General features: G+C 39.7%; 1 protein-coding gene across 1 annotated transcript; it reads left to right on the forward strand.

Annotated features, from left to right (window-relative positions):
* Positions 1-5,100: 5,100 nt before the first annotated feature.
* On the forward strand, positions 5,101-6,710 carry LOC145535427 (protein BEX2-like). The gene is made up of 3 exons (XM_081563862.1): positions 5,101-5,209; positions 5,653-5,731; positions 6,076-6,710. The coding sequence occupies exon 3, from the start codon at positions 6,081-6,083 to the stop codon at positions 6,465-6,467; it is 387 nt and encodes a 128-aa protein (XP_081419988.1). The 5' UTR covers positions 5,101-5,209; positions 5,653-5,731; positions 6,076-6,080; the 3' UTR covers positions 6,468-6,710.
* The last annotated feature ends 20,552 nt before the right edge of the window (positions 6,711-27,262 follow it).

The raw sequence follows: 27,262 nt of genomic DNA on the forward strand, positions 1-27,262 counted from the left end.
GAATCTGCCTGCAGTGCAGGAGACCTGGGTTCGATCCCTGTGTTAGGAAGGTCCCCTGGAGAAGGGAATGGCAACCCACTCCAGTATTCTTGCCTGGAAAATCCCATGAACAGAGGAGCCTGGTGGACTACAGTCCATGGGTTTGCAAAGAGTCGAACATGACTAGGCGACTAACACAGTTTATGAACATGTGTGTAAATGTTCTTTGGCAAAACAATGCACACTTTTTATTATGGGTATATCTAGAATGAGAGTGCTGGGTCATAGAGTATACATATGCTTACCTTTATATACTTTTCAAACAGTTTTCCAAAGTGGTAATACCATCTCTAATTGTAAAACACTTGTACACTTGTTTTTTTTGTCTTTATTAACTTAGACATTCTGGGTGACATTTAGCAGTATCACATTTTGGTTTCAATTTGCATTTCTCTGCACACTAATGAAGTTGAGCACATTTTCACAAATGTGTTAGACATTTGGATATTCTGATTTTTGAGCTGTTATTTAAGGTGTTCACTCATTTTTCTATTGGATTGTCTTTTTCTTATTCATTTGTAAAAGTTATTTATACTCTATAGATACAAATCACTTCTCAGATATATGTTACAAAAATATTTTTCTAGTTTGGGGCTTGCTTCTTTATTCTTTTGATGATATCTTTTGAAGAATAGAAGTTTCTGATATTAAAAAATACTATTTGTAATATTTTTTAATCCTTGTTATCAGTCCTTTCTGTGTCCTTTTCACGAACACTGCCTATTCCAAAGCCACAAAGACAACTTCCTGTCTTTGCATTAGAATGATATTTCAATGGATCTGCAATCCATTGGGAGATTATTTTTGTGTATTACTTAAGGTGGAGTTAACAAACATTTTTCACACATGGATATTCAACTGATCTGCTATGACTTAAAAAAAATCCTTATCCACTGCACTGTCATCTTTGCCATAAATCAAGGATAGTACGTGTAGGTAAGTTTCACGTGTGTGTGTGAATGAACATATATATGTTAATATTTGAGACAATATCATACTATTTCTTCACTATAGCATTGTATTAAGCTTGGTATCTTGTATGGAAATCTTGGAGTGCTCTTCTTCAAAGTTGTCTTGGTTATATATGGTTCTTTATTTACATTTTCGTATACATAGTTGGGATTCTGCTTGTCAACAGAAAAATGATCTGCTGAGATTTTATATGGATTGCACTGAATTTATGGATCAATTTTGCAATAACTGACAACTTTAAAATATTGCCTTCCAATCCATATTTCTACACTTATTTAGGTCTTCTTTAATGTTTTCCAAAATTATTTTATAAGTTTCAATGTAGAGGTCTTGCAAGTATTTAATTAGGCTTTTCCTAGATATTTGACTTTTAGTCCCCTTTATTCAGTATAATTTACATACAATAAGATACACAGGCATTTTAATTATACAGTTCAATGATTTCAACTAACGTATTTGCCAGTGGAGTCACTACCCCATCAAGATAGAGAACATTTCCCTCAGCTGAGAAAGCTCTTTTACAGTCAGAAAAATCACAAGTTTCAAGTCAGGAAAACACTGTATTAACTAAATTTACATCAATATAATTTAGTTTTGCCTCTTCTCAGTTTAGTTCAGTCACTCAGTCATGTCTGACTGTTTGTCACCCTATGGACTGCAGCACGCCAGGCTTCCCTGTCCATCACCAACTCCCAGAGCTTGCACAAGCTCATGTCCATCAAGCCTGTGATACCATCCAACCATCTCATCCTCTGTCATCCCCTTCTCCTCCCACCATCAATCTTTCCCAGCATCAGGGTATTTTCCAAGGACTCGGTCCTTCACATCACGTGGCCAAAGTATTGGAGCTTCAGCTTCAGCATCAGTCCTTCCAATGAGTATTCAGGACTGATTTCCTTTAGGATGGACTAGTTAGATCTCCTTGCAGTCCAAGGGACTCTCTAGAGTCTTCTCCAACACCACAGTTCAAAAGCATCAATTCTTAGGCACTCAGCTTTCTTTATTGTCCAACTCTTACATCCATAACATGACTACTGGAAAAACCATAGCTTTGACTAGACAGACCTTTGTTGGTAAAGTAATGTCTCTGCTTTTTAATATGCTGTCTACGTTGGTCATAGCTTTTCTTCCAAGGAGCAAGCATCTTTTAATTTCATGGCTGCAGTCACCATCTGCAGTGACTTTGGAGCTCAAGAAAATAAAGTCTGCCACTGTTTTCATTGTTTCCCCATCCATTTGCCATGAAGTGATGAGACCAGATGCCATGATCTTCGTTTTCTGAATGTTGAGTTTTAAGCCAGATTTTTCACTCTCCTCTTTCACTTTCATCAAAAGGCTCTTTGGTTTTTCTTTGCTTGATGCCAGAATGGTGATGTCATCTGCATATCTGAGGTTATTGATATTTCTCCCGGCAATCTTTATTCCAGCTTATGCTTCATCCAGCCTAGCATTTCGCATGATGTACTCTGCATATAAGTTAAATAAGCAGGGTGACAATATACAGTCTTCAAGTACTCCTTTCTCAATTTGGAACCAGTCTGTTGTTCCATGTCCAGTTCTAATTGTTGCTTCTTGACCTGCATACATATTGCCTTTTCTAGAACTTTATATAAATGGAATCATGCAGAATGCACTATTTTGTATCTGGTAACTTTCCCTATATATGATATTTTTTCAGATGCATCTCTGTCATTGCTTGTACCAGTACTTTGTCCCTTTCTATTGCTTCAAAGTATTCTAATGCATGACTGCATCACAATTTTTTTATTCATTTCTTGATGGAGTTTTGGATTGTATCCATTTAGGGGCTATCATAAATGGAATTGCTATGAGCATTCCTGTGCAAGTCTTTCTGAGGAAATATATTTTAAATTCTGTTTGGGAAAATTCCTAAGCATGGAATTTCCAGGACATATGGTTAAGTGTAAGTCTAACTTTTCAAGAAACAGTTAAAATCTGTCAAGGTGATTGAACTTCTTACCAGCAATGAATGAGAATTCCAGTTGTCCATATCCTCAAAAATATTTAAGATTGTCAGACTTAAATTTTAGCTACTCTGATGAATATGCAGTGATATTTTATTCTGTTTTTTTTTTACATTTTCCTGATGATTAATGAGATTGAGCATCGTTCCATGAGCTCATTGGTAATTGGTATTTGTACTTTTGTGAGATTTTTGTTCATTTTGATCATCTTTGTTTTTAAACATTTTCATATATTATTTATTTTGATCATTTTTAATTGCATTGCTACCTTATTTTTAAATTTGAGTTCTTTATACATCTTCTGGATACAAACCTTTTGTTGGTTACACATATTATAAATATTTTCTCCCAGCTTCCCATTTCATTTTTTAACCATATCTTTCAAAGAGTAGAAGTTTTTAATTTTGGTATGTCCAGTGTCTGTATACTCCACTATCTGTATAATTACATCATAAGTCTGGAACTCAGATAATGCAATTTTCCAGATTTGTGTTTTTCTTTTCAAAATTATTTTGCCTGTTCTAGGCCCTTTGCGTTTCCATGTAAATTTGGGGGGAGGGTAAGTTTGTCAATTTTGGAGAAGGAAATGGCAACCCACTCAAGCATTCTTGCTTGGGAAACATCATGGATAGAGGTGCCTGGTGGATTCCAGTCCATGGTGTCGCAAAGAGTCGGACAGGACTTAGCAACTAAACAATAACAAAGTTTATCAATTTATATGAAGTTGCCTGCTGCAAGTATGATTTTGACAGCACTAAATTTATGGTGGTTTAGTTGCTAAGTCATGTCCGACTCTTGCCACCCCGTGGACTGTAGCCCACCAGGCTCCTCTGTCCATGAGGTTCTCCAGGTTAAGAATACTGGAGTGGGTTGCCATTTCCTTCTCCAGGGGATCTTCCCCATCCAGGAATGGAAGCCAGGTCTCCTGCATTGCAGGCAGATTCTTTACCAACTGAGCTACAAGGGAAGCACTGAATTTACAGATCAACTTAAAGAGAATTAATATCTTAACAGTACTGAATTTCTTGATCAAGGACCATTGTTTATCTTCACATTCATTTTGATTTTAGCTTTTTTCAGTGGTGTTCTATAGTTTTCAGTGTATAAGTTTTCTGCATGTTTTCTTAAATTTACCCCAATTCCAATTGTTCATTGCTAGCATACAGGATCACAACTGAGTTTCTGTATATCTATAACTACAAGTCTGCTAAATTAAATTCTTTGTTCTATAGTAGGTTTATTGTAGATGCCTCAGGAATTTATCAACATATGATCATGCGATTTGCAAACAGACATACTTACTGCCTTTTGAATCAGAAATTTGTGATGGAGTTTCTGCTGTTCTTTTAGTTCTGAAAAGCAAACAAGGCTCTGCTGCGCTACACACTTACTGGCTCACTTCATGGAAGGGCCTCAAGAAGGGGACCCTCACAAGAGGAACCATCAGCTGCCCTGTCCTTTTCCAAGTTCTAAAAATGTAGCTGCCTGTAGAGTCTATATTTATATAACGACTTAGCAGAAGAAACAGGTGGTTGGTTTCTTTTCCCCAAACTTTAACCCTTTTTCAAATAAAAACAACGATTTATTTCCTTTTTCAAAAGTACATTGACTCTTTTGTTTAAAATAAAGGGAACAAAACAGAGAGATATTAAGAATTTTTCAAAATCCAGACTCCTAGGCTCTTTTCCGGACCTATTTCTTCTATCCGTTTTAGTGGAGGAAAAGAGAGACTGGAAGCAAAGACAGCAGGTGGAAGGAGTGTCCTGGGAACAAGAGGGAAAACGCAAGCCCTCAGAAGGGACATGTGGGCATGGCCATCAGCCTCCTGGGAAGGTATTGCCCTTCCGAGGCCAGAAGAGAAAGACCTAGGAACACATGAAGAAAGGAGAGCTCTGAGGCCGGCTCCTGGACAAGTGTCATGGGGCCGGGCGGTGGGGGGTGGGGTGGGTGGGTAAGAGTTGGGTGCAAGGGGAGGTGTCCCCGCGGGCTCGGGCTCTGCGAGACCCTCGCTCGGGGCAGGAGGGGCGGGGTGAGGGCGTGGCCTTCCGCGGTGACGCATGCCCCACGTGACCGGGCGGTGCCGAGTCTTGCACGCCCAGCTCTTGCGTCAGACCCGACGGTCACCCGCTCGCTTCTAGGAACCTTCTCCGGCTGGCCTTGAGGGGAGTGCGGGCCGGGGCGGCCCCCAAGAGTGGCAGGCGCGAGGGGAGCAAGTAAGGGACCTGGAGTGGGGTCCGCAAAGGTGGCGTGGGAGAGCGGACGCGGCCTGTGGACCCTTCCTCGGGGGTCCTGTTGCCCCGGAGTGGAGACTGCAGCTCCCACGCCCCCCGCGGCCCAGCATTTGGCTGCGGAAAGCGGCAGGCCTTTCCGGGGGCTGGGGTGGGGGACGGGCCGGGAGACCTTGGGGCAACAGCCCCTTGCGAACACCTGACTCTCGCACCGTAGCAAGCTTTTCCCACACCCCCGCCCCGCCCCCGATCTTCTCGGGGTAGAAAAAATGGTGGTCGGTGCGGGGTGTGGGGGCTGGGAAGGGGGCAGCTGCGCGTGAGAGCGGCGTACACTGTGTGGGGGTAGCTGGGGTTAGGGGACCCGGGGCCGGGAAGGAGCCGAGCGCCCGGCTGCAGCAGACCCCTGCCCCCACCCCGACCCTCTGCAGGTCTGCGAGTCGAAGTGTTGCAGCGGCACACTTGGCAGCAAGAATCCGGAGGAGCAGGAGACAGCAAGGATAGGCCCAGGTCGGTGCGAGGGACAGTTGGGCGGTGGCGGGGGGTGGGAAACGTGGGGAAAACCATAAGACTCCAAATGCTCCCTGCAACCCCGTCCTCCATTTTGGTGCCTGCAGAGACATGAGCCTGGATCGGCAGGGAAAATGGTGGGTTCGGGGCGCGGGAGGTGGGGAGTGCTCGGACTAGGGGCCCCCTAGAGGGCGTAGAAGGCCTCTCAGGTGGGAAAAGGAAAATTTGAAAAGCCTTTGACCACCAGGACTGGGAATCTTGAGAGGTGCGTAGTAGGGCCTCTGTCCTCGGTGCTGATCATTCCACCCAGAAAATAGTCCCTTGTTGCGTCTTTTGTCTCCTAGGAGCAATGGCGTCCAAAGAGGAACAAGCAGTAAAAAATCGCAAGATGGAAGATGCCAACCAGGAGAATGAAAAAAAAGTTGAAAAGGATCAAGATGCTAATAAAAGAGAACCTATGGCCCTCTTTTCGGGTGCTAGTGAATATTATGTACCTAGAGGAAATCGTAGGCGGTTCCGTGTTAGGCAGCCCATCCTGCATTATAGATGGGACGTGACTCAGAGGCTTGGAGAGCCACAGGCAAGGATGAGAGAAGAGAATATGGAAAGGATTGGGGAGGAGGTGAGGCAGCTGATGGAAAAGCTGAGGGAAAAGCAGTTGAGTCATAGTCTGCGGGCAGTTAGCACTGACCCCCCTTACCATGAGCATCATGATGAGTTTTGCCTTATGCCTTGAATCCTGATGTTTTCCTGAAGTTAGGAGATACTTGGTTCCTAAACTTACATGTTCTTGACTTAACTTTGTTGTAAACGTTTTGGTGTTAAACTTGTTTCTTGGGCATTTCCTATTACCAGCTTCTAATTGAATGTTGTGTTTTTGACCAAATCTGTAAGTTTCTGTCAGCAGGAAAGTTTTAACTGTTGCATGGAGAAATGTTCATTATATATTGTGAAGTTAATAAAGCAGTTTAAAAAAGCATTTTCTGCTTTTTTTCCCCTTTAAATTGTATATGTTTTCCATATGAACACACCATCTAAGAATATATAAAGTAAAAGTATCTCTTTATGGTAGAACTGAATAATTTTAATTTTCTTATCTCTATTTTCTCCCTCTTTTTTTGTCTGCATTGGAAAATTCCCAAATGATGCTGATTGGAGTACTAGATCTTACCTTTTCAGTATCACATTCACAGATAATTTCTTGTGTTTTTCACAGAAATGGATAGCTATGTTCATTGCCTATCAGATTTATCAATTTAGAACTGTCAGAGGGGGCATCCTCATTTTAAAGATTTGAGGTCCTAGTGACTCACATGTTACATCCTCCATGTACTTATTTTTTTCTTTTTCTTTTTGGCCATGTTTTGCAGCTTGTGGGATCTTAGTTCCCTGACCATAGATTGAACTGGGGCTGCAGCAGTGAAAGTGCCAAGTCCTAACCACTGGACTGCCAGGGAGCTCCCTCTATTTTCTCAGCTTTCAAAGCAATACATACTAAGGAAAGAGCTTGTTGACCACCTGATGAATGTGAGCACTTCTAAATACTTGTGACAAAATCTTGTTTTTAGCTTATCTCAATCTCTTATTTAGAATTATAAACCTAATAATGATGAGACATACATCTTTAAAAATCAGTGTTTCTCAGCAAGATGAATATAATAATCAGCTCCTAAGCATTTTGTGTGCACTTGATGAGGCAGTAAGTCTGTAAGCTTTCTTTAAGTTCTTAACTGCCGCTGGGAGATGCATGACCCAACCTTTTAGATATTACCTTCAGTTATTTGAGGGAAGTTCTCAAAGCCAAGTTGTCCCTATACTCACAAACAAGTTCAATAGGCTAAAGGGTAAGTAAGTACTTCCATTCCTCTGCTTTTGTGCCCCATTGCCACCTTCTTCCCAGGTTGATGTTCAGGGGTCCTTAAGGTGAGAAAGTCCTACTATGTCTCTGGAATTCTGAATGAATTGAATCCTTACTCCATTCTATAAACTGTGCATAAATCCCTTCTCCCTGTTATGCTTCCTGGAAAGACCCTGTCTTTCCCAAGTGCCTTCCCAAGTCTCCCTGTTCATTATACAATGCAAGATGTGTGAGGGATCAGCTCACTTACAATATGAGAAAGTCCCTCCTCACATCACCCTCGTGAAAACGATGAAGGTAAAAAATTATCCTATATTGAGTCCATGGGGTTGCAAAGAGTCGGACATAACTAAGTGATTGAACAACAATATTGAGTTAGGTGCCAGGAGTTCATATCAGTGAATTCAGTAATACCCAAATGTGGAGATCTTTTATGAGAAGATTGATTGGAGGACTATTGGGTTAGTGTCCCAAAAGAAAATGAAGTTGCCATGCAGTGTGCTAAGTAGGTGAAATACATACTATGTATGAAGAGATGGAGAGAGTCTTCCATGGAAATAAACTTAGAAGTTAGGTTCTAGAACAGAAATTGGCAAACCACAGCCCATGAGCCAAATCTAGCGTCCTGCTTATTTTTTTTTTGGCCAATGAGCTAAGAGTAAATTTTACATTTTTTAATGGTTGAAAAAATATTTTGTGACATGTAAAAATTATATGAAATTCAAATGTTGGTATCCATAAAACTTTATTGGAATACAGACATTTATTAATTTATATATTATCTATGGTTGGTTTTGGCTTACAGTGGCAGAAGTGAGTAGTTGTGAAGAGATGGTACGGCCCACTTGTAAAGCCTATGTACTTATCTGGCCCTAACAGAGAAAGTTTGGTTGGTTGTTGCCTGAGCTTCTTAACATGGAGCCTAACCACTCACATACTACACCATTAGATGCCCTTTCAGATCCAAACACCTCATTAAGAGCCAAGGGAAGGTGGTTAACAGCATTCTGTCCAGAGACTAGAATCCTAAACTCATCCTTCTCTGAGGTTGACAGGGCACCTTGGATCTACCTATACACAAAGAGATGTACACCTATACACCTATACCCCCCTGCTCTAGAAGATAGCATCACAATAGAACTTACACATCCAAAGGGGAAAGTGGCTAGGCAGGTGACAATGGCATGTAACAGCAAACCCCAGACATCATGAATCAGATGCCTAATCAATTTCAAAGCCCTTCCTCCTCCAGGTGCTTGAGGCACAAGGTATATTCATACAAGACAGAAATTTATAAAGAGAAAGGCTAAAGTTGAAAAGACAGGAAAACAAACGAACAGAGAGGCTTATGCCTATCAGGCTTCTCATTCTTTTCTTTTTTTAAACTCTATTTTTTTGGCCACACCATGCCACATTCAGGGTCTTAGTTTCCCCAACCAGGAATCAAACCCACACCCCCTGCAGTGGAAGCATGGAGAATTAACCACTGAACTATCAGGGAAGTCTCTCAGACTTATCAGTCTTGATTGCCAATGTTTGCGCCAGCTTCTGTGGAAAACAGAAGCATTCTGGCTTTCTTGGCCTAAGGATATTCAGCATTTCCTTCATGAAGAGAAACTGGAAGCTCACTTGTGAGTGAATTTATAGTATATTTTGATAGAAGGTTAGACATGCTTATACCCCCAAAACTGTACATCTCTTTGTATATAGGTAGATCCAAGGTGCTCTGTCAACCTCAGAGAAGGATGAGTTTAGGATTCTAGTCTCCGGACAGAATGCTTTCTGTTAACTGCCTTCCCTTGGCTCTTAATGGAGTGTTTGGATCTGAAAGGGCATCTAATAGTGTAGTATGTGAGTGGTCAGGCTCCATGTAAGATGCTCGGGCAACAAACAACCAGCAGAAAGTGACCAAAAGACAATAAGGAAACTGGGCATGAAGTTCCCTTGAAGGGAACAGCCATATCTAAGATCTGGCTGTATTTGCTTATTGACATCATTTCTATGTGGCGAGCTTCCTTTTCTCCCTCAGTGGCCATTCTTCACAAAAGGGATAGAAAAATTCTTCCCATAAATACCTAAAAAATCTAGCAAAGAGAAGACAGTGAGATTAGAGAGTGTGCCCTTTGTTATCAAAGAAAAAGGTGTTCAAGAAAGTTTTGAGATGTAGATATGGATTGGGTCATTCAAATTTTAGTACATCATGTATATCTAGTGGATATCTGATGGATGAAAAACTAAGTAAGTATAGATTTAGTGTTTGTCAGCAAATGACAAACAAGGATACATGTTTGAAGCCTTATGTATTTCAATAAAATTGAAATAATAATGTAGATAATATTTGAATACAAATAATTGCTGGATTTTTTCTTAAAAAAATAAAATCTATTGAAGGAAATTTGGAAAATAAACTTAAGGGCCACCTTGTGACCAAAAAAAGCTATGCAGTTTGAATTTTCTAGCCAGAGGCAGAGCAAGAATAGTGCACAGACACTGGACTCTTTCAGCAAGTCCAGATACACATGAAATGCACTTTGGTTAGAAGTGCAACAAGTCCTGAAAAATCAACCATCATTTGAAACATCAAGCCACATTTATGCTTTAAATGAAAATAGAGTAACAGGGACTGGATTTACTTCCTGATAACTGAAAAAACGAAAATGTGGACAAAATATATAAAACAACAATTTTCAGTTACTGAACATTAGACAGTGGAGGGAAAAGTTCTCTGAGAGAGGGGTAACAATATGAGCCTTCAAACTGCCCCCAACTTACTATGTATCATAGGATTTACAACACATGTAGGAGTAAAATGTATGTCAATAGTACAAAGGCCAGGAGGTGGGGAATAGGAGTACACAATTTTAAAGTTCTTATTCTATACCTTAATATCACTTGAAGGTAGATTCTGAAATGTTAAAAATGTATATTACCAAAATAGATTAAATGGAATCTTCAGAATACTTAAGAAAATGTTGGAGGGAAAAGAGAAAAAAAGAGCAGATGGGACAAATGGAAACAAATGGCAAGATAATTGATTAAAATTTAAACATGTCAATACCAATAATCACTTTAATGTAATGGTCTAAAGACCTCAATTATAAAGCAGATATTATCACACTGTATAGAAAAGGAAGACATAAATATATGCTGCCTATAAAACCCTTATTTTAAATTTAAAGATACAAATTGATTACAAGAAAAAGAATGGAAAAAGATGAACAAGCTTAACATCAATCAGAATAGGGCTTGAGTGGCTATATTGATATCAGTTACGATAAATTTCAGAGAAAAGAATAATACTCTAATAGGCTACAGTCCATGGGGCCACAAAGAGTTGGACATGACTGAGTGATTAACACTAACACATCATGGTCATAGAATGTCATTACATAATTTTAAGTGGTGAGTTTGTCAAGAGGACATAAAAATCATAAATATTCACATATTACAGTGCTTCATGTAAATTGATAAAATGATAAAATTTTATCATTTTAAATTGATAAAAATGCAAGGATAAAAAGACAAATCCCAATTACAGTCATAGATTTCAAAACCTTCTCTAAAATACTGATAGAACAAGTAGACAGAAAATCAGCAAATACATATGACTTGAACAACACTGTGAACCAATTTACCTAGCTGACAATTGTAGAACTTGCCACCAACAACAGTACATTTGTTTCACATGCACGTGGAATATTGACCAAGATAATCCATATACAGGACCATAAAATACGCCTCAATAATGTTAACAGGATTCGAATCATAAAATATATCCTGAACACAATAGAATTAAACAAGAAACTAATGACAGATCTCTGAAAATTCCCCCAATATTTAAATTAATGTGAAACCATACAGATTTAAATAACTCAAAGAAGTCAAAAGGGAAATTATAAGATACTTTGAATTGAGTGAAAATGAAAACTAAGCATATAATAATTTGTGGGATATCGTAAAAGTAGTACTTGGGAAATTTTATAGTATAAACACTTGCATTGGAATAGAAGAAAGCCCTACAGTTGTTCAATAAATGGAAATTTTATTTAAAACACTTCCTCTGAAGGAAACTATACATCAAGATGGCTTTAGTGGTAATTCTACCTATCATTTAAAGATGCGTGCATGCATGGTCAGTAGCCTCATTCATGTCCGACTCTTTGCGACCCTATGGACAGTAGCCCACCAGGCTCCTCTGTCCATGGGATTCTCCTCACAAGAATACTGGAGTGGGTTGCCATGCCCTCCTTCAGAGGATCGTCCTGACCCAGGGATCAAACCCTCGTCTCCTGCGTCACAGGCAGATTCTTTACCATTGAGCCCCCTGGGAGGCCCCATTTAAAGATGACATAACACCAAGTCTATGCCAAATCCTTAGAAAATTGAAGCAGACAGAATACTTCCAACTCATCCTACAAGGCTAGAATTATCCAGATAACTAACCAGACAATTACATTACAAGGAAAGATAACTAACCAGACAATTATATTACAAGGAAAGATAACTAAAACAAATATCCTTCATGGACACATAGGTAAAAATTCTTAACAAAACTTTAGTAAAATCTAGATCAATTATTAGACTTGGAAGAAAAGCTATGATCAATCTAGACAGCATATTAAAAAGCAGAGACATTACTTTACCAACAAAGGTCCGTCTAGTAAAAGCTATGGTTTTTCCAGTTGTCATGTATGGATGTGAGAGTTGGACTATAAAGAAAGCTGAGCACCGAAGAATTGATGCTTTTGAACTGTGGTGTTGGAGAAGACTCTTGAGAGTCCCTTGGACTGCAAGGAGATCCAACCAGCCAATCCTGAAGGAAATCAGTCCTGAATATTCATTGGAAGGACTGATGCTGAAGCTGAAGCTCCAATACTTTGGCCATCTGATGCGAACCGACTCATTGGAAAATACCCTGATGCTGGGAAAGATTGAAGGTGGGAGGAGAAGGGGACAACAGAGGATGAGATGGTTGGATGGCATCACCGACGCGACGGACATGAGTTTGAGCAGGCTCCGGGAATTGGTGATGAACAGGGAAGCTTGGCGTGCTGCAGTCCATGGGGTCGCAAAGAGTCGGACACGACTGAGCAACTGAACTGAACTGAAATGAGTTCAATTATATATAAAAATTACAATACAACATCACCAAGTAAGGTTTATCCCAAGGATTGAAAGCAGGGTTAGTATTTGAAAATCATAATTCACCATATTGACATAAAAAAGAAAAAAAATATGATCATCTCAAGGGAGAATGAAAAAAAACTGCTAAAATTTAGAAACTGATTACTGATTAATACATTAAGGACCAGAGATACATTAATATGTTTTTTGTTACTTTAATGTTATTGACTGGAGATGCTTCAATATTCACTTACATAACAAATTGCTGGCCACAAGCATTAACTTTTGCAAAAATCCCCCTGTCAATAATGTGTTAAAATACTCAGAAATGAGGTATAGAAGAGACCTTCCTCAACCTGATACATCTATGAAAAACTTACAAAATGATATGTGCCTACAGGCTAAATGTTTTCCCCCTAAGATAAGAAACAAGGCAAAAATGGACATTTTTACTAATTAGAGTCAACACTGTACTAGAAGTTCTAGCCAGTACAATAAGGAAAAGAAATAAAAGTAATACAAATTGCAGAGGAAAAAATAGAAACATCTTTATTCATAGAAAACAAAATTGTCCATGTAGAAAATGCTATGTAATATACTAGAAACTACTAGAGCTAATAAGTGAGTTTTAAAAAGTTTCAGAATACAAGATCAATATACAAATATACTTCTAGTTTTCTGAGACTGCCATGACAAATTACCATAAACTTGGTGACTTAAAAAAACTGAGATTTCTTCTCTCACAGCTCAGTATGCCAGAGTCCATATCAAAATGTCAGTAGTACTAAGTTATCTCTGAAGGTTCTAGAGAACAAAATCCTTCCTTACCTCTTCCAGTTCCTGTGGCCCTAGACATTCTTTGGCTTGTGGCAGCAGCTACAATTTCTGCTTCTCCTCTGTGTGCCCTTTCTATCTCTTCTGAGGGTATGTTCTTTGGATGTAGGGCCCATCATGATTCAGTATGATATCACTCAATTCTTAATTATATCTGCAAAGACCCTATTTTCAAATAAGGTCACATTCTGAAGTGCTGAGTGAACATGAATTTTAAGGAAAAATATTCAGCTCTCTACAAGTAATGAGTAGCCAGAATAAAATTTAAAACAATGTCATTTACAGTAACATTACAAATATGAATTATTTAGGGTTAAATTTGACAAAAGATTTGCAGGATCTGCACATTGAAAACTATAAAACATTCATGACAAATTAAATCCCAGCAATTTTTTAATACAAATTGACGATCTGATTCTAAAATTTATATTAAAAAATCCGAAGAACTGAGAATAGTCCAGGTGACTTTGAGAAAAGAAACATTTTTGAGAACTTAGACTAGCTTCTTACAAGACTATTATAAAGGTACTGTAATAGAACAGAGTTGTATCAGCATAAATATAGACAAATTGATCAATAAAACAAAATAGTCAAGAAACAGACTCATATATATGCTTTTGACAAAGATTCCAAGGCAATCTGATGGTAGAATAGACACTCTTTTCCATAACTGGTGTTGGAACTAGTTTCAATTGAAATTTTATTAATGATCATGATCACGATCACCACCACATCGTCATCATTAGAAAAACTTTATCTCACATCATATAAAAAGTTGAGTCAAACTTGTCAAAGACCGAGATATAAGGTAAAACATAAAATTTATAGAAGAAAACAGAGGAGAGACTCTAACACTTTTCAGTATGTAAAATAATTTAAATTAGATTAAAAAAAAAACCTCTAATAGAAAACAAATCAATATATTGGACTTCACCAAAATGTAACCTTTCTCATCAAAAGACATTTTGATTCTCAGAGATGGATAGAGACAAACTGTTAGAAATCCTAAGATTTCTCTCTATAACAATAAATAAGGACACATGCTAAGAGAGTACAAGTGTCTTGCCACATATCTGAGAAGCTGCAGGACCATAACTAAATATGAGCTGGGTTTCAGCTTTATTGACAGCAAAAATCTGACCTGCAGACTTCTAGTTCTGGATAAGATAGAGCTGTCCCATCCCTTCCACACCTTTAATCTTACAACTAAGAAAAACCACAGACGGTCAGTTAGCTCAGTCACTTATTCATGTCCAACTCTCCATGACCCCATGGACTGCAGCATGCCAGGTTTCCCTGTCCTTCACCATCTCCGGGAGTTTGCTCAAATTTATGTCCATTGAGTCAGTGATGCCATCCAATCATCTCATCTTCTGTTGTCTCCTTCTCCTCCTGCCCTCCATCTTTCTCAGCATCAGTGTCTTTTCCAGTGAGTGAGCTCTTTGCATCAGGTGGCCAAAGTATTGGAGCTTCAGCTTCAGCATCAGTTTCCTTCCAAAGAATATTCAGGACTGATTTGCTTTAGGATTGACTGGTTTGATCTCCTTGCAGTCCAAGGGACTCTCAAGAGTCTTCTCCAACAACACTGTTCAGAAGCATCAGTTCTTCAGTGCTCAGCTTTTTTTATGGTCCAATTCTCTCATGCATACAAGACTGCTGGAAAAAATTATAGCTTTGACTATAAGGACCTTTGCTGGCGAAATAATGTCTCTGTTTTTTAATATGTTGTCTAGGTTGGTCACAGCTTTTCTTCCAAGGATCAAGTTCCTTTTAATTTCAAGGCTGCAATCACCATCTGCAGTGATTTTGGAGCCCAAGAAAATAAAGTCTGTCATGGTTTCCATTGTTTCCCCATCTATTTGCCATGAAGTGATGGGACTGGATGCCATGATCTTCGTTTTTGTTTTGTTTTGTTTTTTTATTTTTTTTTTGATCTTCATTTTTTGAATGTTGAGTTTTAAGCCAGCTTTTTCACGCTCGTCTTTCACTTTCATCAAGAGGCTCTTTAGTGTTTCTTCGCTTTCTACCATAATGATGGTGTCATCTGCATATCTCAGGTTATTGATACTTCTCCCAACAATCTTGATTCCAACTTGTACTTCATCCAGCCTGGGATTTCGTATGATAAACTCTGCATATAAGTTAAATAAGCAGGGTGAAAGTATATAACCTTGCTGTTCTCCTTTCCCAATTTGAAACCAGTCTGTTGTTCCATGTCCAGCTCTAACTGTTGCTTCTTGACCTGCATACAGATTTCTCAGGAGGCAGGTAAAGTGGTCTAGCCCTTGCTTTTAGAATTCTCCAGTTTGTTGTGATCCACAGAGTCAAAGGCTTTAGTGTAGTTACTGAAGCAGAGGTAGATGATTTTCTGGAATTCTCTTGCTTTTTCTATGATCCAATGGATGTTGGCAATTTGATCTCTGGTTCCTCTGCCTTTTCTAAATCCAGCTTGAACATCTGGAAGTTCTCAGGTCATTTACTGTTGAAGCTTGGCTTGGAGAATTTTGAGCAGTACTTTGCTAGCATGTGACATGAGTGCAATTGTGCAGTAGTTTGAACATTCTTTGGCATTCCTTTTCTTTGGGATTGCAATGAAAACTGATCTTTTCCAGTCCTGCAGCCACTGCTGAGTTTTCCAAATTTTCTGGCATATTGAGTGCAGCACTTTCACAGCATCATCTTTTAGGATTTAAAATAGCTCAGCTGGAATTCCATCATCTCCACTAGTTTTGCTCGTAGTGATGCTTCCCAAGGCCCGCTTGTCTTCAGACTCTAGGATGTCTGGCTCTAGGTGCGTGATCACACCACTGTGGTTATCTGGGTCATGAAGATCTTTTTTGTATAGTTGTTCTGTGTATTCTTGCCACCTCTTCTCAATACCTTCTGCTTCTGTTAGGTCCATACCATTTCTGTCCTTTATTGTGCCCATCTTTGCATGAAATGTTCTCTTGGTATCTCTAATTTTCTCTAATTTTTTTACAAAACATGGTCCAGTGGAGAAGGGAATGGCAAACCACTTCAGCATTCTTGCCCTGACAACTCCATGAATAGTATGAAAAGGCAAAAATATATGACAGTGAAAGATGAACTCCCCAAGGCGGTAGGTGCCCAATATGCTACTGGAGAAGAGTGGAGAAATAGCTCCAGAAAGAATGAAGAGGCTGAGCCAAAGCAAAAACAATGCCCAGTTGTGGATGTGACTTGTGATGGAAGTAAAGTTCGATGCTGTGAAGAACAATATTGCATAGGAACTTGGACTGCTAGGTCCATGAATCAAGGTAAATTGGAAGTGGTCAAACAGGAGATGGTAAGAGTGAATATGGACATTTTAGGGAATCAGTGAACTAAAACGGACTGGAATGGGTGAATTTAATTCATACGACCATTACATTTACTACTGTGGGTAAGAATCCCTTAGAAGAGATGGAGTAGCCCTCATAGTTAACAAAAGAGTCCAAAATGCAGTATTGGGTGCAATCTCAAAAATGAGAGAATGATCTCAATTTGTTTCCAAGGTAAACCATTCAATATCACAGTAATCCAAGTCTATGCCCTAACCACTAATGCCAAAGAAGCTGAAGGCAAATGGTTCTCTGAAGATCTACAAGACCTTCTAGAACTAACACCAAAAAAAGATGTCCTTTTCATCATAGGAGACTGGGATGTAAAAGTAGGAAGTCAAGAGATACCTGGGGTAACAGGCAAATACTCCTCTTGGGCTACAAAATGAAGCAGGGCAAAGGCTAACAGAGTTTTGCCAAGAGAATGCATCGGCCATAGCAAACACCCTCTTCCAACAGCACAAGAGATGACTCTACACATGGGCATCACCAGATGGTCAATACTGAAATCAGACTGATTATATTCTTTGTAGCTGAAGGTGGATCAGCTCTATACAGTCAGTAAAAACAAGACTGGGAGCTGACTGTGGCTCAGATCATGAACTCCTTATTGCAAAATTCAGGATTAAATTGAAGAAAGTAGGGAAAACCACTAGACCATTCAGGTATGACCTAAATCAAAACCCTTATGATTATACAGTGAAGGTGACAAATAGATTCAAGGGATTAGATCTAATAGACAGAATGCCTAAAGAACTATGGATGGGGTTCATAACATTGTACAGGAGGCTGTGATCAAAACAATCCCTAAGAAAATGAAATGCAAAAGGGCAAAATGGTTGTCTGAGGAGGCCTTACAAATAGCTGAGAAAAGAAGAGAAACGAAAGGCAAAGGAGAAAAGGAAAGATATATCCATCGAATGCAGCATTCCAAAGAATAGCAAGGAGAGATAAGAAAGCCTTCTTCAGTGATCAACGCAAAGAAATAGAGGAAAACAACAGAATGGGAAAGTTAGAGATCTCTTCATAAAAAACCATAGACATACCATTACAAAAAGCACATGATAACACTGGAAGATAGAGATACAAAGGTGTACTGACTGGAGATCTTGGGTTCTCAAGGAATTCAAGAAAAGTATATTAAACCTTGACTAATGGGTCAAGGAAGAAACCACAAGAGAACTTAGAAAACACAAGATAAATGAAAATGAAGACACATTATGCCACAATTTATGGGAGGCAGTGAATATAGAGTTTAGAGGGAAACTTACAGCTATAAACACTTACATTAAAAAAGAAAAAAGATCTCACATGAAAAGCTGACTTCATATACATCAAATATAAAAAGAAGAGCAAATTAAACCCAAAGTTATTAAAAGGAATGAAATAATAAAGATTAGAGTAGAGACAAATATAATAGAGAATAGAAAAGCAATAGAGAAAAAATAAAAGTTATTCAAAGAATCAATAAAAAGAGAAAAAAATATCAACAAAATTTAAAATCTCTAGCTAGCTTGAGAAGAGAAAAAAAGAGAATATCTATAGGCCTAAAATTAAATTACAGAGAAGATATTATGACTAATTTTACAGATAGAAAAAGGATTATAAGAGAGGACTATGAACAACTGTATGTCAACAAATTGAATAACCTGGATGAAATAGACAAATTCCTAGGAACACATAACCGACCAGGACTGAATACTGAAGAAATATAAAATATGCACAGAACAATAATGAGTAAGGAGACTGAATCAATAATCAAAAAGCTCTCAACAAAGAAAAGAGCAGAATAGGATAGTGTCTCTGGTAAATTATACCAAATATTAAAAAAAAAAACCACCAATCTTTTTGAAATGCTTCCAGAAAATTGAAGAGCAGGAAACACTTTATAACTCTTTCTACCAGGCCAGCTATATCTTAATACTAAAGCCACAAAAAGACACTGCAAGAAATGAAAACTATAGACCAATAACTCATATGAATATTTATTCAAAAATACTAGCAAATGGAATTCAGCAGTACATTAGGATTATACATCATGACCAAGTGGACTTTATTCCTGGATATAAGTACTGTTCAAAATAGTGAAAGTCACTCAGTCGTGTCCAACTGTTTGTGACCCCATGGACTGTCCATAGGGATTCTCCAGGCAAGAACACTGGAGTGAGTCGCCATGCCCTCCTCCAAGGGATCTTCCCAACCCAGGGATAGAGCCCAGGTCTCCTGCATTGCAGGCAGATTCTTTACTAGCTGAGCCACCAGAAAAGCCCTGTTCAACATATAAAAATACATGAATGTAATAAACCACATTAAGAGAGGGAAGGAAACAAAACATGATTATCTCAATTGATTCAGGAAAGACATTTGACAAAATTCAACACTCTGCACTTTCATGATAAAAACACTCAGCAAACTAAGAATGGAAGGAAACTACCTCAACATAATAGATGCCTTCTATGAAAAGCTCACAACTAATACCATACCCAGTTGGTGAAAGATTGAAAACTTTTTCCTTTAAGATCAGAAATGAGAGAAGGATGTCACCTTCATCACTTCTACTCAACACAGTAATGGAAGGCATAGTCCAAGCACCATTAGGTGAGAAAAAAATCCATACTGGAAAGGAAGAAGTAAATATCTCTGTACTCAGATGACATGATCTATATAGATTGAAAACCCTAAAGAGTCCTCAATAAAACTGTTAGAACTAGTAAATATATTTAGCAAAGTTGCAGGTACAAAATCAATGCATAAAAATGGGTTGTGTGTCTATACACCAACTGTGAACAATCTGAAAAGCAAATTAATACTTTTTTGATAGCATTAAAAGAATAAAATATTTTTATATAAAATTAAGCAAGGGTGAAAAACACTTTTACACTGAAGAAAGTATAAAACAGGAGCAAATTTTACGTTCATGGAATGGAAGACAGTATTGTTAAGATGTCAGTACTAGCCAAAATAATTTACAGATTCAGTGTAATCCTTATCAAAACTTCAACAATGCTTTACTCAGGTACAGAAAAACCTATCTTAAAATTCATATGGAATCTCAAGGGACCCTAAATAGCCAAAACAACCTTGAAACTGAAGAACAAATTTGGAGGACTCACTGTAAAGTTATATAATCAAGCAGTGTCATTCTGTTATAAAGACAGATCAATGGAATAGAATACCCCAAATAATTCTCATATGTAAGTCAAATGAATTTTGACAAGAGTGCCAAGATCATTCAATGGGGAAAGACTTCCCACCAGCCACTAGACCAGAGTCCCAGCAATGCCTGTGTGTTACCTTTCTTAAGATATTGACAAATTGGACACAATACATTTATTACTTTTCTTCCTTTGATTTTAGTTATTTTATTATGTCTTGAGTTCATCGTTTATTTAGCACATGACCCTGGTATATGTTTTTGCTCCCTGCCAAAACGTATACACATCTCTACTCCTATGCCTGAAGGGAAATCTTATAGAGGTTATTACTATTAATGCCACTATAAAAATTAAAAATTATTGCTTTTCCCAGGAAGCAACTACCTCCTAGAACACTCCTCAACTACCTAGAAAGAGGACCTCCCACTTCTTAGCACCTTATCCTACTCCCCAACTCCAACTTTCTATCACTATCTCCTGTTTTATGTCTCTGACCATGGACACAACTACCTCTTCTCCTTAGCTATAAATACTACTAACTTTTTCCATATATTTTACTAAACTATCAGTTTATACCCTCCAACAACATAACTATGACCAACCTAGATAGCATATTAAAAAGCAGAGACATTACTTTGCCAACAAAGGTCCGTCTAGTAAAAGCTATGGTTTTTCCAGTGGTCATGTATGGATGTGAGAGTTGGACTATAAAGAAAGCTGAGCACCAAAGCATTGATGCTTTTGAACTGTGGTGTTGGAAAAGACTCTTGAGAGTCCCTTGGACTGCAAGGAGATCCAACCAGTCCATCCTAATGGAGATCAGTCCTGGGTGTTCATTGGAAGGACTGATGTTGAAGCTGAAACTCCAATACTTTGGCCACCTCATGCAAAGAGCTGACTCATTGGAAAAGACTCTGATGCTGGGAAAGATTGAGGGCAGGAGGAGAAGGGGACAACAGAGGATGAGATGGCTGGATGGCATCACTGACTCGATGGACATGGGTTTGGGTGGACTCCGGGAGTTGGTGATGGACAGGGAAGCCTGGCGTGCTGTGGTTCATGGGGTCGCAAAGAGTAGGACACGACTGAGGGACTGAACTGAACAACATAACTACTGGACTTGTCACCAAGATTTTTTTGTCATAAAAATATATAATTATACTTATAACACTTTTCAAGTCTACCAAAAATATTGTTAGAGACCTTGAAAACTTCAGATCTGTTTTCTTGGCTAATGCTATATAAATAAGGAACTTGGTTATGGTTGGTCTACAAAGACTATTCTTCTATTTGCTTTCCTTCTTCTAATTCTCTCAATAAAATGTTTTCTATGCTATTTAGGGCAACTTATTTCCTACTCTCTGCAAATATCCTCTACTATTTGGGCCACTCAAATATCCCAAATAATCAAGCTTAAAACAGAAGTCAGGACATCAAGGAATAAATTGCAATTTTTTTTTTTGTAAAAATGCCTTTTTATCCATTCAAGTGACAGTGCCTGGCATCAAAAGAATCTTTGAATCTTATAAATTCATATATAAAAATTAACTCAAACCATAAGAAATTAACTCAAAATGAACCAAAGACCTAAATACATGAGCCAAAACTTTAAAACTCTTAGAAGAAAACAATGTGATAAATCTTCATGTCCTTGGATTTGGCAATAGATTCTTAGATATGACATTAAAAGCATGAACAGCAAAAGAAAAACAGATAAATTGGACTTCATAAAAATTTAAAACTTTAGTGAATCAAAGGACACTATCAAAAAGTGAAGACAATCCAGAATATATGAAAAACTCCTGCAATTCAACAACATAAAGACAACCCAATTAAAAATAAGCAAAGGACTTAAATAGATATTTCTCTAAAGAAGGTATGTAAATATCCAATGAGGACATGAAAGGATGCTCAATATCACCAGTCATTAGGAAAATGCAAATCAAAGCTACTTCTCACCAACTAGGATTATAAAAATAAAAAATGGAAATTAACAATTGTTTTGGAGAATGTGGAGAAATTGTAAGCCTCATACATTGCTGGTGGGAGTGCAGAATATTGCAGCCACTATGGAAAACAGTTTGGCAGTTCCTCAAATAGTTCGACATAGAAACATAGAATTACCATATGACCTAGCAACTCCATTCCTAGGCATATATTCAAAAGAAATAAAAACATACATCCACATAAAAAACATGCCTAAATGTTTAAGGCAGCACTAGTCACAACTGTCAAAAGGTGGAAACAACCCAGCTATCCATCAGTGTTTGAATGGATAAACAAAATATGATATAGACATAAAATGAAGTATTTTCAGCCACAAAAAGAAATGAAATACTGTACATGCTGCAATGTGGATGAACCTTGAAAACATTATGCTAAGTGAAAGAAGTCAGATATAAGACGTCACACATTGCATGATTCCATTTATATAAAATATTCCATAGAAGCAGGAAGCAGATTAGTTGTTGCTAGGGACTAGGGAAAAGGGAGAATTGGTAGTGACTGTTTAATGGGTATGGAGTTGATGACAATGTTTTGGAACTAGATAGAGGTGATAGATTCACAACATTATGAGTGTACTGTATGGCACTGAGTTGTACACATTAAAATGGTTAACCATTAATGTTAATTTCTCCTAAGAAATAGTCCTATTTGAAAAAGAGATGTATGTGAAAATATATCTTCTAGGTCAATTGACCTTCCTTCATTTTTCACATTACCCCATTTGAGCATTTGAAGAAAGTAACAGATACTATCCTAGTCAAATGTACACACCCAGTAATATCCTACCTGCCCCCCACACACACACACGCACATCATTTTGAACATTATTCCAAGGGTTTCTTTTTAAGAATGCCTGAACCCAAGGAGAAAGTGCTCTCCTTTAACATAGCTCTGCTGCTATTTGTCTCTTCCTGTCTCATTCCCAAGTAGCTGCTTCCCCTCTGCCTTTTCTTGACCTCATAGCTCCTGCTTCTTCATGATGTCAACCAGCTTATGTCTCGGGATTTCTGAGGTTCCTAGGATACAGATCTTTTCATAAGTCTATACACTCTACTACCTTTTAAACATATGCAACCTTGCCTATTATTTCAGGTGGTTTACAGACTCCCTCAGTTGAAAACACCTGGCCCAGTCAATCAGTATGGTCTAAATCTGGCTGAGAGGACACCAGGGTGGGTATGGACTGGCAGGCAGCAACCCTGCTGGTTGGCTAGGCCCCTCCAAGATGCCCTGGAGGTAAAGATAATAGAGTTGAAAGACCCAGCGGGCTGCATCTCCCTAGCCATGTGGTAGGCAGCAGATAGACAGAATCAAGGAAATTTCCACGTGGGCACTGGGAATAATGGCAGACAACAAGCAGGTATGGAGGCTTTCCCCACAACAATCACTTCTACAGGCCTTATGGAAGCCCTCTGCTGCAGGGGTCTAGAGGGGATCTGTTTTGCTGTCCAATTGTCAAAACAGCATTCCCATCGCTGCTGGAATTGAGTAATCTCTGTGGGAATTTGGGGGAGGGAGGGAAGGAGCCAAAGGCATTTATGGACGTCACCATCTTGGTCACCTCTCCATGTATATTTTTGGAGTATGCAACAGTCAGGTAGGGCAGGGAAGATCAGACCATGTTCGGCACCCCTCAAATACTCAGCTGCCTTTGTGTATGGTTAAACCTCTGAATGAAATAGCCATAGGCCAGATTTTCAAGACTGATACTGTGTTAGGCATCACATACCAGCAAGTGCACTTAGCACTCAGCTATTGTTTGGGAACATTAAATACGTGGATTTTTCAGTAGCACATGACATTTATGAAAACTAAAAACAACTCTTTTATACGTAGCCAATCGAATCCACTTTCTATACAGTAAAAATTAATATTAGAAACTTAACTTGCTCTCAGAATTTGGGGATCTTGGTTTTTTCCTCTAACTTAAACATGTTCTTTTTCCCAAATGAAAAGAGCTTTATTTAGCTTATAAGAATAACTCATGCTGCGAGGAATACATTAAATAAAACTGAAAAAAATTTATTTAGAAGAAAAGAAAATCACTGTTTCAAATACCTGCTTCCCTGCCTGCCAATCCACCCTGTACTTATTATGTGAAGATAGAAGGAGTGACAACCAGGGTCAGAGTAGAGAAGTAGGAGGGGACAGGTGCTTTGAGATCAAAGGAGAGAAAGAAATTCCTCAGAAATGTACCAGTGGGGCCAGTAGCCCTAGGAGAAGATATGGCCGCTGATAGGGCAGCACAAATACATACCACAGGGGCAGGAGCCCCATTTGACCTCTGGGATTAGTCATGACCAAAATGAGGGACAGGGCCTCAGGCAGTGAGGGAAGGAGACTGAAGGAGGGTGAGCTGGGAGGGGGCAAGTGAAGGGAGGAAGTGGGCTGACTTCTGACGCACTTATTGCAGGAGAGAGGAGAACTAGGGATCCAGGCCCACTGGTGACACTCCTTCCTGTGATCCAGAGCTGACGCCTACAGAAGTCCCTCTCCTCCAGGTATCAGCTCCCTATTTCCGTGTAGAAAGATAGATTTCAGATTGAAGGTCAGAGGGGACAACTGCCCAATAGCCCCACAGGTCACAGGTTGGTACCAGCCAGAGCAAGGGAGGGGGAGACTTGAGGTAGGGATAGTAACGGAAACAGAGGCTACACAGGATCTACTCTGCTTTCCAGATGCACCCCTCTTCATTCTCCCACCCCTATTCATTTTGGTGCAGAAACCTGTGTGAGTGTTGGGGGAGAGGTCCAGGTATCACTTATTTCCCTAGTTAAGTACTGGCTTATGGCAGAAAGGCTTCTCTGATAGCTCAGCTGGTAAAGAATCTGCCTGCAATGCGGGAGACCCCGGTTCAATTCCTGGGTCAGGAAGCTCCCCTGGAGAAGGGACAGCCTACCCACTCCAGTATTCTTAGGGGGTTCCCTGGTGGTTCAGACGGTAAAGATTCTGCCTGTAATGCAGGAGACACCGGTTGAGAAGATCCCCTGGAGAAGGGAATGGCTAACCACTCCAATATTCTTGCCTGGAAAGCCCATAGAGAGGAGCCTGGTGGGCTACAGCCCATGGGGTCACAAAGAGTCAGACACGACTGAGGGACTTTCGCTTTATGGGAGCAAGAAATTTGAGAAGGAAGCATCTCCCTGAAATGGTCACTGCTGCTTGTGGACCCCTGGGGTGGGGGTGGCAAAAGGCAAAGACCAGAGCAGGTTCAGGACTGGATTCTCTCTACCCCTTCCCTGATGTTCATCCCTTTGGTGCAAGAGACAGAGGACTTGGTGGGAGGAGATAAAGAGGGGCCAGAAGATGAGAATGGGTACCAGTTGGGATCTCCTAGGAGGCAGTTTATCAGGGACATTTGAGGAGGGAGAAGGCCAGGGGAGGGGGATGGAGAGGAAATGGTCTGATCCTTCCAGGATGGAGGGAAGAGGACAAAGCCTGGGAACCCAGAATGGGGAGGCAGACCCCTTTGCAAAGGGGCCGAGACTGTTCTTCTTCATATTTGATCCATTTTGGAAAGGAGGGAGAGGGGAATATGGGTGAGGGGACGGGGAGAGTTGCTAAGAGGAGGGGGACAGAGGTTCAGTCTGGAAAGCAGCTCCCTATAGGGCAGGAGAGGCTTCTGAACTAGGAAGGGTCAAGAGGATGTAACATGGAACAAAATTTTAAGTGAGTTTGGAAATAATTTGTCTCTTGCACTACAGGAAAATGTGGTCTGTGTATGCGGAGAGGGAGGGCGTGGCAGGATTGCTCTGGACATTTCTTCCCAGCTCCGTGACTCTACCATCACCATTTTTCAGAATGAGTGATGGGTTCATTCTATCTGGGTGCTCAGGGGTGAGGGTTTGGAGGGCAGAGACCTGAGCACAGCTCACTCTGTCTTCTGAACATTAATGCCCTGAACCTCACAAGAAAAAGTAAGATAGAAATTTGGAAGGAAGATTGGGAAACATAGAAATACTTTGGAAACAATCTCTCTCTGCTATTTCTCATGGCAAAAAGAAAAATGGAGGCTGTTAGGGAGGGACTGTAGAGGGGGAACAGTGAAGCAAGGGAAAGGGCAAGGGGATGGCAGGAGCTGGGAAAGTTTTGACAAGCAGTGGAAAAAGAATCAGAGTTTCCCCAGTGGCTCAGTAGTAAAGAATCTATCTGCAATGCTTGGTTGGGAAGATCCCCTGGAGGAGGACGTGATAATCCACTCCAGTATTCTTGAAATCCCACGGACAGAAGAGCCTGGTGGCCTACAGTCCATAGGGTCACAAAGAGTCGGACATGACTGAAGCAACTGAGCATGCATGCAAGGGAAAAGAATCAGTCTCCCCTTGCCAGTCATTCACTTCTCAACCCCTCATTCATCATCTGTCTCCTGTCTCTCTATAGATCTTCAGGTCTGTGGCTGTAGGCACCAACCCAGACAAGGAAAGGAAAGACCTGAAGTATCAGTGCAGGTCAGTGGGTGAGGGCAACTGCCCCAGAACCCCTGGGAGTAGGAGTCACTAAAGCTTGAGAGAAGTTGGGGAGGCCACTATCTGCCACCCCTCCTCCAAGACTCCCTATTCCAGTCTCAGAATACATGCCTTTGTCAGGACCCTAAGAGAGCATGGTGTTTTATCGTTGGTGAGGACAGAGGGGAGAACAAGGAAGTGAGAGTTGGTAGGCATGGTATTTATGAAACCCTTGAAGATATCAGAGTATCTCTGAAATCTGAGAACTGGCCATTGTTCAGTTGTATCTGCGGTTCTAGAATTCTTACAACTGTAGACAAGAGGAAAAAGAAACTGGACAGAATTCTTACAGGTCAGTCTAAGTTGGGACCACCAGGTTAAAACTATTATGGGCATAGTCAAGATCAGAGCAAAGTTTAGGGACAGATCTGCTCTTATGAACTTGTCAGCAGAGCCCACTTGAACGTAGGGAGAAGTACTTACGGAAGTGCCTGCAAGGCAGGCTCATGTAAACATGTGTGCCAACCTTGCAGACACAGGGAAAGAAAGGAGAAAATATATGGGCAGGAGTGCACCTGGAAGTTGGGATAGGCTGATAAAGATCCTAAATCATAGAGGCAACTACTTATCAGGACCTGTATTTCACCACCTAAATCCTGTCTACTTTGTCTCCATTTTGTCTCCTAGGACAGGCAAAGGAGGGCAAATCTCAACATGGAGAAGGTCTACAGAGAAAATGAAGGAAAGCCAGAAAATGAAGGAAACTC

The sequence above is a fragment of the Giraffa tippelskirchi genome, chromosome X (assembly GCF_054371585.1).
Source record: "Giraffa tippelskirchi isolate mGirTip1 chromosome X, T2T-mGirTip1v1.2.pri, whole genome shotgun sequence".
Classification (NCBI taxonomy): domain Eukaryota; kingdom Metazoa; phylum Chordata; class Mammalia; order Artiodactyla; family Giraffidae; genus Giraffa; species Giraffa tippelskirchi.